The sequence below is a fragment of the Maylandia zebra genome, linkage group LG2 (genome assembly GCF_041146795.1).
Source record: "Maylandia zebra isolate NMK-2024a linkage group LG2, Mzebra_GT3a, whole genome shotgun sequence".
Taxonomy (NCBI): Eukaryota; Metazoa; Chordata; class Actinopteri; order Cichliformes; family Cichlidae; genus Maylandia; species Maylandia zebra.
Genome location: NC_135168.1, coordinates 30,562,730 through 30,576,858, shown reverse-complemented (window position 1 = coordinate 30,576,858; position 14,129 = coordinate 30,562,730). Strand labels below are relative to the sequence as shown.

General features: G+C 40.9%; 1 protein-coding gene across 5 annotated transcripts in view; it reads right to left on the bottom strand.

Moving 5' to 3' along the window:
- Positions 1–14,129, bottom strand: part of il1rapl2 (interleukin 1 receptor accessory protein-like 2) — a 499,122-nt gene that overhangs the window by 191,581 nt on the left and 293,412 nt on the right. For all 5 annotated transcript variants that reach the window (XM_076890749.1, XM_024804223.2, XM_076890753.1 and 2 more), the window contains 2 exons: positions 1,871–2,040; positions 581–684 (listed from right to left, as the gene is read on the bottom strand). In XM_076890749.1, coding sequence (XP_076746864.1) covers positions 581–684; positions 1,871–2,040 — 274 coding nt within the window. The remainder of the gene's footprint in view (positions 1–580; positions 685–1,870; positions 2,041–14,129) is intronic.

Here is a 14,129-nt window from a genome sequence, read left to right as displayed (position 1 = left end):
CCATCGGTCATCTGTGTTTTGAATATTGATTGATTGATTAGTAAGAACAGGGGGCTTTTAATCATAAAATAAAATAGTGTTTATTTTTTTTCATTCAGACAGGAAACAGTGCTGCTTCTTGCCCTTGCTATGCAAATGGACCACATGTGTAGAGAGAGTCAGTCAGAAATTTATTCTCAGTTTTTTCCCATGAAATCCACAATGCAGCAGCAACCTCGTGAACCCTGCTGCAAGTCAGAGTCGGGCCAACGATATTTTGTTTGCATGCTGCTGAAATCCTTACTCTGTTTATTTAGTCTTATGAAGTAAATGTGCTGGGGCTGCAAGTGAAACTTCAAAATAAAGCCTGTGTTTTGTTGAGTGTGTTCACGTTGACCCAGCTCCCGTCTGGGGAGAAGAGCTGTGTTTATGTGATTCTCACAAACAATGCACCCATCTGAACCAGAAATAATTCTGAATCCTACTTTGTAAGAGAAACTAGGTTGTAGTTATTTTACTTCAGGGTTGATGCATTACAGTGCCAGGATACTGGTCAGAATGGAGTCAGACAGGCCTGTGCACTGACATGCATCCACATTACCTTAAAACGCATGTGTAGAATCCACTGTCTTCCAATTCAGCAGATCTGAACCAGATGGAGTCATCTTCTTTACTCAGCCTGTGACCCGAGAAGATGATGGGCTCCTAAAAGATACAATAAGTAGAAGATTATCCAATCTAATATAACAGGACTCTTATAATATGTATTAATGGAATCAACGATACAGAGCATGTATCTATAATCTGTAACGACTTCCTCTTGACCAAGAATTGACAACGGTAATGTGGTTGCTATGAAAAAATGTTATACATTTTAATAATATACCAAGTATTACCTTGCTACTCAGATATGCTGTTCATAATTTGAGACATTTTAATATACACAGGCTTATGGAAGTTAGTGATAAACACAAATGAGTGCACTTCTTTGATTTCTTCTTCACTCACATTTGTCCCTCACTACATGTTTATACACAACTCTGCATTTAATCATTAGTTGTTATTAATCTTTGTCCTGTCTCCTTCCCTCACTCCCAACTCGTCGCAGCAGATTGGCCGCCCCTCCCTGAACCTGTTTCTCCAGGAGGTTTGTACTTTCAAATTTATGCTTACATATACCTATACTTATATAATAATTACAGTTATTATAATAATTAGAGAAAGCAAATTATTCTTTAAAAATAATGCTTGAATGTTTTTGAGTTTTTTACAGCTTGAAGGACCTCTGTTACCTTTTTGGAAAGAAATTTAAACATGAAAAACTACACTCCAATTTGTGGAGCGTTTCCACTCAACCAGATGGTTAATCCAGCTTTTTTGGGGGGAAAACTTATCTTTTTATTTATTCCAGTTGGTGTAATAAAAAAAAAAAATCATGGTCTTGGTTTGTTAACTTTGCAAATTCAGGTGCTGACTGAAAATCTGTTGCTGCGTGGTACAGACCAAACATGAAGGTTTGAAGTGTAAAATTCTTGTATGTAGCACTAATGAGCAGATATTTGTGTGAGCTGCACCAATAAGGTTTATGGCAACAGCACGCTAACCGAGTGGCATTATTTGATAACCCATGGCACGTGGTGTTAAAAAAACAAAAAATCGCTAATACCGAGGCTTCAAAATTGCAGACTCCAAAAGCCAACGGCGCAGAGGTCACATCCGTGTTCTAAGCAGTCTCAGGGCTGCTCAGGTTATGGTTGGGTTAAATTAATGCTTTTTGGTAATTAACTTTTTAAATTTCCATTTCATGGTGTCTTCCTTGAAATTCATGACTCTTCTTCCCTGCCTCATCTTTCCTTCCACATCAGTTGTAGTTCAGACCAGTGACGCTCACCTCTGCATCGCCTTTGTTCTTGTACCAGATGAGGCGCAGCTTGGCGTTTGTGGCCATGGTGTAGTTGGTTCGGATGTAGCTGTAGAACAAGGCACATTTAACTCGAACAGGCTCACCAGCCAATACGTGGTACTCCTTCAGATCCACAGACCAGTCAATGCATCCATCCACTGCGAGGGGGAACACAGAGAAGAGAAATATTGAGGACATACACCATTATACACCAAATACTGCAGGAGAGAGAAACACTGATTAAAACTCAAACAACACAGGAAGCGAAACACGAACATAAACAGCAAAAACAAAAATCCTCACTCAGCCAAGGGTTTATATAAGATATGTATAAGTAAAAACATAAAGAAAAATGCTTGACAGGAGAAAGAAACGAGGATGTGAGAGAGCCAGAGAGTGTGAGTGACAGGGATATTGTTTTATCTCATTTCTTTGGCAATATTATTCTTTACCTTCAAAGCAATAGAACATTGAATGTAAATTTTTTAACAGTTAGTCTGTTCTTTTGTTTCAGGGGAGGGAGGGGGGGCAACATAGTGGAAGATTAAACGAGTTACAAAAAAAAGTGTAGCATTTTTTTCTTAAATGTTGAAGGTACAAACACAGGAGGGTGTCAGAAATAAACTTCTTGTGAGAACAGACGAACAAAGTTCATTCTATTTTCTTTTGATTTCATCCCTACGACCAAATGTTTCTCTTCACTGTTATTTGTATAGAGTTTTTTTTCATACACCAAGTATGAAAAAAAAAGTAAGGACTGCTTACTAAGTATTGCTTTAGTAATTGGAGAAAATGTGTGCGAGATAAAAAGACAGAAATTCAGAATATGAAACATGGAGGGAGAGGTCATGACCAAAGGAACAGATGAAAGAGGAAGTGTGCTGCGGCAGTGTTGGGGTGAGTCCAGGTCAACAAGAACGAACAGAAAACAACTTGTAGATGTGAGACAAGTTTGAGATGGCGAGATGTTAGAGGTCGAAAAAAAAGACAAAGAGCTTGCCCTTCTGTTTTTTTCCTTTCCTCTCTGTCCCTCATTCCTCTCACTTCTTTTAGTTTTCCTTGTGGTCTGAGCCTCAGATAGCTGTGCTCTGTTTTAACTGTCACCCTCAGGCACTTGCCACAAGGCCTTCCCTCTGAATTACAGCCTGTAGCAATAAAGCCTCTGGTTCTGTCATCCACTTCAAAATACCTCTTCTGTCTCTCATCTGTACTCTCCCCCTCTTGTTTATTAGTGTTGTCATAAATAGCGTATGTATGCTAGTTGGATTAGAACAGACCATAAGCTCTGAATGGCATCTAAAATTTGGCTGTGATATCATCTTTTTTCCCCCCAGCAGTGGAACGATACCGTTGACCACAATATCACAGCATGACTTAAGTAAGGAAAATGGAATCTGGAGGAAAGTTGTTCAGATGAACATGTCCTCTACCCACATACCAAGGAGGTCTGGCCCGGATCTAGTATCAAGCTGGCACTGCTGACTTCTGGCATGATAAGACGTATGCCATCCAGATATGGGCCAGGCCTGGCATAGATGGCACCGTTTATGTGATGGCATGCCATGTCTGGCTCGATTGTGGTTTGCTTCATGGGCCCAGGCTCACAGAAAACAGGTCTGGCCCGGATCTGGCATCAAGCTGGCACTTCTGACTGACTGGTGTCATGGCAGGGTGTATGTCAACCATATGTGTACCAGGTCTGGCAATGACGTCACTGTTTATGGCATGCCATGCCATATCTGGCTCGATTGTGGTTTGATTTATGCAGCCCAGGCCCATAGAAAACAGGTCTTCCCTGGATCCGGCTGGTGCTTCTGACTGACTGGTGTCATGGCAGGGTGTATGTCAACCAGATGTGGATCAGGTCTGGCAATGAAGCACTATTTATGTTCCTGTTTTCCTATTTTAGCTAGAAGACCCAAATGCCATGTTGGAATACTATACTGCTATGGTAGCCAATGTTTCAAATGCAGGTTTGTGAGTGTACACTTTATCCAAAGCCTAGTGACGGTTTACTCATCGTTGCCAGTGGGTGGCTGTAGCTCAGGAGTTGGAGCAAGTCACCTACTGATCGCAAGGTTAGTAGTTCGATCCCTGGCTCTTCCAGTCTGCATGTCAAGAGTGTCAATGTGTATGAATGTAGCTAGGAAGCACTCAGTTTAGAGAAAGTGTGAGATATTGTGAATGTGTTGTGTATAGCACTTTAAGTAATCTGGGCGAGTAGAAAAGCGCTGTATAAGAGTCAGTCCATTCACTGTCTGAACAGAGTTTCGTCATGTTACTTTTGCACTATTATGTTGTTATTACATGGCTTGATTAAGGTACACATTAGGCTGACATCTGGGGCCAGAGCTGAAACTGTTCTGGGCCAGCACAGGGCCAGCAGTGTGTCTACAACTGGCCCGTGGCTGCACACAACTTACACATGGCCCACATACTGCAAAGAATGACGGCCCTTTGGTGGCCCAGATCAGGTTTGCCAGAGGTAATCCACACATGGGCCAGGACAGGACCACCAGTGTGTCTGCAACTTGCCTTGTGCTGGCCCATGTGTGGGCCACCTCTGGCAAACCAAATCTGGGCCACCAAAGGGTCATCATTCTTTGCGGTATGTGGGCCATGTGTAAGCACATTGAGTGGGCCTGATCCGAGTCTTACCAATTTTATTATGTGGGTATATTTTAATATGCACATCTGGGTTTAAGGTTTGGCTTTAGCTTAGCTAACACTGCTAGCATAATGGACAGGTTTTTGATGGGGCTCCCACCTCCCACACAAAAGCATAGTCAAATATGCTTCCAAACCAACTTCCTTCCAAGCCAAAGACTAGAAGATATGATATCTTGCCTTTGGCTTCACCTGCGAAGATTTTCTTGTAAAACAAAGGTAAGCCTAGCAAAAAAAGTTTGGGAACCACTGGTCTGGTCTAACTCCAAATTACTTGTGATACAAAGTATCCCACGTCAAAAATACAACTGAATCAAATACAAACACATGTCTGTCCCAGCAGCTTGTCATAACAGGAATATATATAATCATGGCTCAGTAGCATATTCACTGGCATTGGGCCATTGTTGGCAAAATTTGCTGGGTCTGTGCTTTTTGGACACAGGATACAGGTTGTGGATCGTTACATTGGCTAGCTCTATAAGTCAATGTAAACATGTTTTAGCACTCTGTATGATGTGTCAGGTGTAATTTGTGTTGAGTTAAGTCACTACCAAAGATTTAACGACTTTATTTGCACCAGTTTGCGGTTTAAAATTACAGCCACATACTTAACTGGTACATTTATAGATTTAGCAATATGCATTAAGTCATACTGTGGCAGGAGAGATTCAGCATCACTGCACACACACTCATGTACAGACACACGGCAGATTTATTACACACACGATCACTCATTCACCTTCTCAAATTAGTGCTCGTCCTCATCTCCCACTACACATGCACCAACAGCAGTCATTTAATCAGTGACAAGCTTGACAGATAGTCATAAAAACTGTGCCGATCTGTCATGAAACACACAGTTTCACAGACTAAAACAACATTTTTTTCATGAGAAAGGTAAAAAAGCCTGAAATTCTGTGCGAGTGTGTGTATGTGTCTGCGCAAATGTGTGTGTAAAAGAATTAAGTAATGAATTGGCCAGTCAGACTTGGTGGTTGTAAATTAATGAGCTGACACGAACTGAAGATGTTAGTGTAGTCCACTCAACACCTAACACACACACAGGATGCACCCAGGGCATCACATTAATAGAAAAATCACATTAGTTTGGTCGGCTGGACTAATGTGATTTGTTTGAGACAATGTTTAACACAGGTCAGACACACACACACACACACACACACACGAGAAAGGTGAGACCTGTGTTTCAGGTCATAACCAAAGAAAAATTCCAATAATCCATTTATCTTAGCGTGTACATGTGCTTATGCATATGTGTTAATATGTGTTTGTGTGTATAAATATATATATATATATATATATATATATAAAAGCCAGAAGAGAGAGAGTGTGAAGAGAGAGAGTGTGTGTGTGTGTGTGTGTGTGTGTGTGTGTGTGTGTGTATGGGGGAGTGCAGCTGTGTGTGTCTGTAGACATATTAAATGTGTGGGCGAGGTGTTAGCATGGGCAGATATATCATTCCCGTCAGTTGTATCTGCATACGGATGCTCCCAAATGGCAGAATGAAAATAACCCTGAATAAATGGCAAAGTTTCAGAGTCTGGAAAAGTGGACAGAGTCCCAAACTGTCACGGCGAGTGAAGTGAGCCGTGTGGAGATAATGAAGTAGGATCCAAACGCAGGCACTTGTAAAGGTGTGAAGGTGGTTTATTGAAAGTAAAGTACAAAATAGAAAAACGGTAAACTGGACTGCAGACTATCTGAACTGGGAACAACTAAACTACAAAACACGAACCAGAACATGAACATGAAGAAGGATGGGCGGAGGTAAGTGATGACAGACAGCAGGAAGAACACACGGATGAAATACGATGGATACACAGACAGACCAGCGACTACAACAACAGACGACACGACTTAAATACACTCAGAGAAACACAGGGAGATTACACACAGGTGGGAGTAATTAACGAGAAGAGACAAGGGAGGTAAAACTGAATACACTCACATGAGACGCAGACCTTCACAATAAAACAGGAAACAAGAGCTCACTACACAAGGACGCAGACCCGACACTGAGAGACAGACAGAATATAACACACGGAACGCAATACTAAATATGAGACACAAATCCTGAAACACGAATAAACAGAAACATGGAACTCTAATAATAATAATAATAATAGCATCTGAAAAACACAACAATCATTCAAAAATAACCAAACATCAGAACTCAAAATACTGGATTGAACCGACCCAGAACTGTGACACAAACCTATATACAGGCTGCACTTTTTTCCCTTTGGCAGAAACAATCATGTTCAACAACAAAAATTACAAAACATCAAATGTATTTCCCACTGAACTAAACTGCAACAGGGTAATTTACCATAAATAACACATTTAGTTCTTCTGATGCTTCAAAATTGCTTTAGCTTTATTTAGTCTTATTCTGCCAGATTTGATCTTATCCTGTAAGATTTGAACAGTTTGATAGGATACTGGGAAATAAAATAAACTTGACATTTAAGCATCGTAAAAATGAGTTCCAAGCAGGAAAGCTGCAGACTTATTTGATTATTATAAGTGTTCTGTTATTAGCCAAAGATGTGTAGCAGCACTGGAGAGTGCAAGACTGCAGTCTATACTAATAGTGATCTTAAACTTGCACTTGCAGTATTTTGCACTCACTGATTTAAACTGCAAAGGCACTGAAGCAAACCCTGTAACAGTCTGATGTGGTGAACAGAGAGCTGAGTGTGAAGGCAAAGCTAGTCGATCAGTGTCTCCACCTCCACCTGTGGCTACTGACCTAAAACTGCAGATATAATCCACAGAAATGAGCTTTTATAGATCCGAAATCCAATTATGGTTTGTCAAAAAGAAATGCTGTTGGTGAAAAACTGATGGATGTATGATTAGATGGACGGTTGTTATCAGTATTACTGTCAAAACCTTTGTCATCATTGTTTGACAAAAATAGCTGTAAAGGAGGAGGCAAAGAATCTTGCATAGATATCAGCTGGACTGCATGATTACTAGTTGCTATTAGGAAAAAACCTGTACTGGTCGGCCTGTTGGTCATTGATTTTGGGAGGTTGTTTGCTGTAGCTAGGTCAAATTGGTCGCAATTAGGTATGAAATTCTGGAGAAAGAACCTCATTGTGATTGCTTTGATTGCTTGCAAATTACACACACACACATTCACAAGGGATGTTTAAATTTATACCATAGGTGCTTCTGCTAGGAGGCTGAGGGTGGCGCTAATGAGTGGTAGTATTTTTGTAACATATTTCAGCCAGCAACAGCAGGCAACATCCAGTAACCATTCGTCAACCAGTCACATGTATTTCCCTGGAGATCAGAGGTTGCCCATAGATACCGGATTGGAAGATGTGTGACTGTCGTCTTGTCGACTTCCACAAGTGGGAATTGCTATCCACGGTGCTAAATTCTATAGTTTAGACAGGACTATAGGTGGTTATTTTGTGTTTGTGTTTTCTATTTTGTGACTATTGTTTGCATTACAGGTGGAAGGCTGTAGTATTTTTTTGACATGGCCATACCAAAGATCTTCTGCTTCATCTCTATAGCTTGGGGGCGACCGAGGCTCATGGGGTTGGGAAGCGCATCTGTAACCGGAAGGTCACCGGTTCGATCCCCGGGCTCTCTGTCCTGGCAGCTTCGCCTCTGTCAGTCTGCCCCAGGGCAGCTGTGGCTACAACTGTAGCTGCCTCCACCAGTGAGTGAATGAATAGTGGTACTGTAAAGCATTTTGGGTGCCTTGAAAAGCACTATATAAATCCATTCCATTATTATTATCTCTTTGAGCTAACGACTCTTTGCTGATGTGCCATGAGTACATAGTTTGGTGAGGCACGCTTCCTGGATAAATCTTTAAAAGATCCTTTCGTCTTGTTTTTGTTTTGAGGCCATTAGAGACCACCGTGTACTGCAAAGATTAATGATGGTGTTTTGCATGCCTATGAGATCTTGAGTTTTGACAATATCTGTCTACAGACAGATGGCGAAATATTGAAACACCTGCCAGATGTTTTTCACCATAACACACACACACAACACGAACACAATACCAGCTACACTATCACAGCCCATATAAATGTGTGCATGGAGGTACCTTTCACTCTGGCGGTTTTGAGCTATACCTGCAGTAGTCATCTTATACTGGTGATCCTGATGGGTTGTTTCTACTAGACACCAGAGAAGACTATAAAAGTGCTTCAATAAGCTGCCCGCAAGTTTAAACTTTAAATTTACTCCATAAGTTTCAGTCTTCCTTAGAGAGCACACATTAGACAACATGAATATAGTTTAACAATAACACTGACAATACTGGGCATGTATGCTTTATTTAATTTAAGAGCTATGCGAGTTATGTAGTTTGTGCTGGGAGCCGAATATTCAGTCCAGGCCTGTCACTCAAACGTAAAGCCCCTCAGAGCCTCCAGCCTGTCTGCACGCCTCCCACAATCCCCTGCAATACCACTACAGCTGCTGCCATAATAATAGCTTGACCTGACCCACCCACACACACGCACGCACGCACACACAGGTAATGATCCCCATATTCACAAACAGGGACAAACACACACACAAAAAAGCAGTATGAAGTCACACACACACACACACACACACACACACACACACACACACACACACACACACACACACACACACACACACACACACACACACACACACAACAGTCTATCACCACTGGAGGGCAATTTACACCATGGGTGAGAAAAGACAGAAAGAAAAAAGAGAAAAGAAAGGAGAGAGAGAGAGAGACAGAGAGAGAGAGAGAGAGAGAGAGAGAGAGAGAGCAAGATTAGAAGGCGAAAGAGCGAGGGGGAGAGAGACAGAGTGTACCTGCCATTTGGCCCAGTGGTTTGTGCTGATGTTCAATTTCAGCGCACGGCCAGCTTGATGGTTACTTATTTTCTCTGAACACATTTTATGAGAATAGGCTTTAGCCTAGATAGAGCTTTATATGTACGCCTCGAGGACATGCTGCATTTGTGTGCGGGCACCGCAGAGCGAGGAGAAGCGTGACATTGTGCGTGTTTGCCATTTTCAAAATGACTCTCAGAATAAGTTGCACTCCGGCTCAAATTGTGAATCTATGCCACACACACACACACACTCACATAGATTTATGTATGGGTGTAACTGTGAGGGCATTCACATACATAATCCATTCCTAGCCACTTACCTTCAACTCAGCCATCAAAACTAAGGGCCTAACAACAGCCCTCACCCGAGCTGTAACTTAAACCCAATTCAAATTTTAACCCTTTAAAGGTATCCTCAAAATCGTTCCCACTTCAGTGGACTAAGACTCAAACTGATTCTCACAGTGTTAGCTGGGCAACAACCCACACGCACATCCATACACACACAAACCAAAGCAATCTATTTTGTGAGCCATATGAATATGGTAATATATGTCTGGGTTATGGCCTTCATTCATTGCAACGGAGTTACAACAGCATCTATCAGCATACGAGGCTTGTAGTGCTACAGCACACACACACGCACATACACGTACACACACATATTACAACCAAGACACACAGTAAAACACTCAACCTCATATTAACAGACACACACATTTTCACGCACATGCATTGGGCTGAATAAATGGAGTTGACCACAATCTGCCCTCTGTCTAATGCTACCAAACAGACTGAAATTTATTCACTCTCACAGGAGAAAGCACACACAGAGATGCACATGCCCACAAAAAACAAAGGGAAAAAAGTGACATGTACTGATAAGAAAACTGCAGCTGTGAAAACTGAAAGCATCATCTGAGTTAACCTGTGGATTCTACTGATGAATGAGAGTGCATGTTTGAGTGGACTGAGTTGAACTATCATTAATAAAGATAATAAGAAACCCTGATGTGACTGGCAGAATAACAGTGTCATAAAATATAAATAAATATTATATTTCTAAGATCTAGCTGGCTTATTTAGCTTGTAGGTAAAAAACCTCTTAAATTGTCTTTATAAATCTGTTTAAGCTCGTCTACATTCGCCTAGAAAGTGGATTAGTTATTCTGGCACTAGCAGAACAATTAATACTTGGAGCAGTACGTCTGCACACTGACACATTTATTTCTATATTACTTGAAGAAGATGTAAACAAATCACACACAAAAGTCTGCATTTAGTGTTATTTGACCTAAAACAGACTGTAGTAGAGCACCGTCATCATTAATGTCACTGTTAATCAATAAAGCCATTATAAGCTGTGAATTTCAATGAAAATAAAATTCTATAAGAATACTCCTGTGTTTAGGCTAGTCTTATTGTTCAAAGACTAGCCTGTGATGAAAGTGCACGAGAAAAAGAGATAAGAATAGAAACTGCATATTTTGTTAAAATTGGTTTTCAGGTTAAACGTGGATCAGAAATGCGGGGTATGGAGTGCATTCAGAGATAATGTAGTCAGAGATCTATTATGACTGCACAAATTTGTCCACCTTGGATACAAAGTATGGCTGACACCTAAATTTACCCTAAATGGCTGGGTGGGTGATGATTGGAGGATGATTATATTTGATGTGCCTCTTAGTCTGATCTTATTTCAAAGTAAAGCCAGATTTCTGTGACTGCTTGGTGAACCCACGTCTAGTCAAAGTTTATTTCTATGGTACATTTTAAACAGCTGGCAAAGGTGTTGTAGAAGTTACATGAAATATGCATAACACTGACTAAACCAACGAGAAGTACACACCAACAATCAAATAGAACAAGCGAACATGACTGTGTTTGCATATTAGAAGCCAGGGTACTCTACTGGGACAAATAGGATTTAAAAAATGTTGATTGGGGATGATCGAGAGACTGGGCAGCTCTTATGTGAAAAGGTAAGTTGTTCCAAAGATTAGCTGAGGCACCACTGAGAAGGCGCTATCGCCTCTGCTGAAATCAGGCTGAATGAAGATAAAAAATGACACTATTTAAACCTTCATGATCTGTATCCAGATAACTTTTTTTCTGAATGAGAGAAATGCATGTGTCTAACAGGAAAAAACTCACTTGTGTATTTTTGTGCGAAAAGGCAGCATTGGACATGTCCAGACTGAATTTCCCACGTTGCCTCAAGTTTCTGTGCAATGTGGTAGATCTTACATATTGAGATCAGATCAGGCAGCATGGTTAGCACTATTGCCTCATAGCAAGAAGGTCCTGAGTTCAATTCCATTCAATTTCTGTGTGGAGTTTGCATGTTCTCCCTGTGTTTGCGTGGGTTCTCCCCAGGTACTCCGGCTTCCTCTCACAGTCCAAAGACATGCAGTTAGTGGGGATAGGTTAATTGGAAAACTTTTAATTGCCCGTAGGTGCGAACAGTTGTCTGTGTCTATGTGTTAGCCCTGCGACAGACTGGCGACCTGTCCAGGGGATCACATTGTTGTCACATGTTATTTTTCTACGAATGTGAATGCAAAGACCCATATCATCCAGGTAACATATTTACTGAAGGTACTGATCCAAGTGTTAGATCGCCCTGAATTGCTGTGGACGTCTTCCTTCCTTCCTTTTCCAGTTTGGTAATTTGGTTAACCAGAAACAGGTCAAACCACTTGAAAGTGTGTTTAGTTCTCTACACACACACACACACACACGGACACACACTGTGCCCCACTTTGCTTTTTTTTTCCTGGATGAAAGCCTTCATAGGACAGTACAAGGTTTATAGGTACTAACAAAATACAGTGCTGTACACTTCTACTACAATTATAAACTGACTGGTTTATTAAACAGAAACGACTTTCCCATCTCAGTGAAAACGAGCCTTCCATTAGTAAACTGACAACATCTGTTTTCTCCCAGAAGGAGCTTTTGCTTTTGAACTGCTTTGGACTTTCCGATCACCAAATGGTCAGAGTGCCCTGTAACAGATTGCGCTATCTTGAAGAGGAGGGAAAATGTGATTTGATTGGTCAGGCTGGAGGCAAGACTCTTTAACATTTCCAGCTGAGTTACAGTTCTGCCACGGGCTTGTTGACTCAGCCACTGCTTGTGCTATGTGCAACTGATTCTTGGAAATAAAGCATAGCGCAGTCTGAAATATCTTCAAAATGTTGACTTGAGTTTTGCAAATCAGGTCATGAACCAGAAAGAGAAGTAGGCCCAAATAATTTGAGAAAATGCTGAAAAGAAAACAAAAAAAAAGGATGGGCGGCAGAGGGAAAGATTGAGGATGAAGGAGTAGTTTTGATAGGAAGTACTTAATGAGAAACAATGAGTCCCATTTCCCTGGGAAGTACAACACATTGGCCTTCCTATTAACTATAATGACTCTCAAAGAGGTATATATGGATAGATGAAGGAAAGGAGAGGTGGAAACATAGAGGGAAGATGGAGAGGAGACACAAAGGAAGCACCTGTGGATGACAGATAAAGGATCTTATCAGGAAAGATAATAAGAAGGTAGATAATGTTTCCCTATCAGGCTACTCCTCAATGAGTAATGACAGCAGAAACAAAAGGTAAAAAAAGAGGAAGATGAGAAACAGAAGATAGTTTGTAGCATCTGCAACATAGATAAATCAATGCCAAATTACACGTGGTAGCCTGGTATAATTACACCAATAAATGTGATCAGGGTTGGGATGATTGATGACATATCTCACACTAGAGCTAATGTTAGTGCTTGCTGAATACTAAGACCATATTTCCCACTCAACCAAACAGCCACTCACTCTTGATATCCTACAGTCAGCTACTCCATCTGCTATGCATGGAGGCTATTACCCAGGAAAATCATTACCCTCTTGTTGGTGTGTGTAGAAATCTACCCTTATAAAATGGAAAATCTGAAGAAAGGAACGTGCCAGGATGCCATAGTAGGAATTCCGGACTCAGTGTTCGATCTCATGCTTAGTGGAGTGGAAATTAGATTCCCAAATCATTAATGGTGAAAATGACAGGAAATCTTTTTTGGGGTGGGGAACATGTTGGGTAATTGAAAAAAGTCCTTCAAAGGATTAGACGGAGAACAGAGACAGAACGCAAAAACTAGAAAAACAGAAATGTAAACTGACCCAACCAACTGGACGAAACCTTGGAGATCAGATCAATAGAAAATGATACAAAAGACTTTTTTGTGCAAGATGAAAAAAGGCAAAGTGGGGATGAAAAAGCGGGAGGTGATGTAAGAAGAGAAAAAAGGGGGCAATGAAAATAAAAGCAGCATGTTGGAAGCCATCAGCTACCTGCATCCAAGTTACAATGTTCAGATTTCATCTGCTTCCACTTTATGCATCTCTCTGTGTTTACCACAGTGTTGCTTGCATCACATTTCTGTTTGCTGTATCATTTCATTATTTGGTTCCACAACAGCCCACTTTCCCCTTGTTGATCATTAAAATCTAATCTCGCCTGGCTGTGCAGGCTCGTGAGCCTAAAACAGTGATATATTTCATGTTTATTCAGAAAATGATTGCTTTTATTACTTTTTGATCTCACTGGTGAATCTCAGGGTTAATGAAAAGTCCCCAGTGTCTTTATCGGGATTATTATCTTTTTAAAGCAGCGGGATGAAGGAGGTGATCTGTGTGCTTGTGCAGAGTCTTATTTTT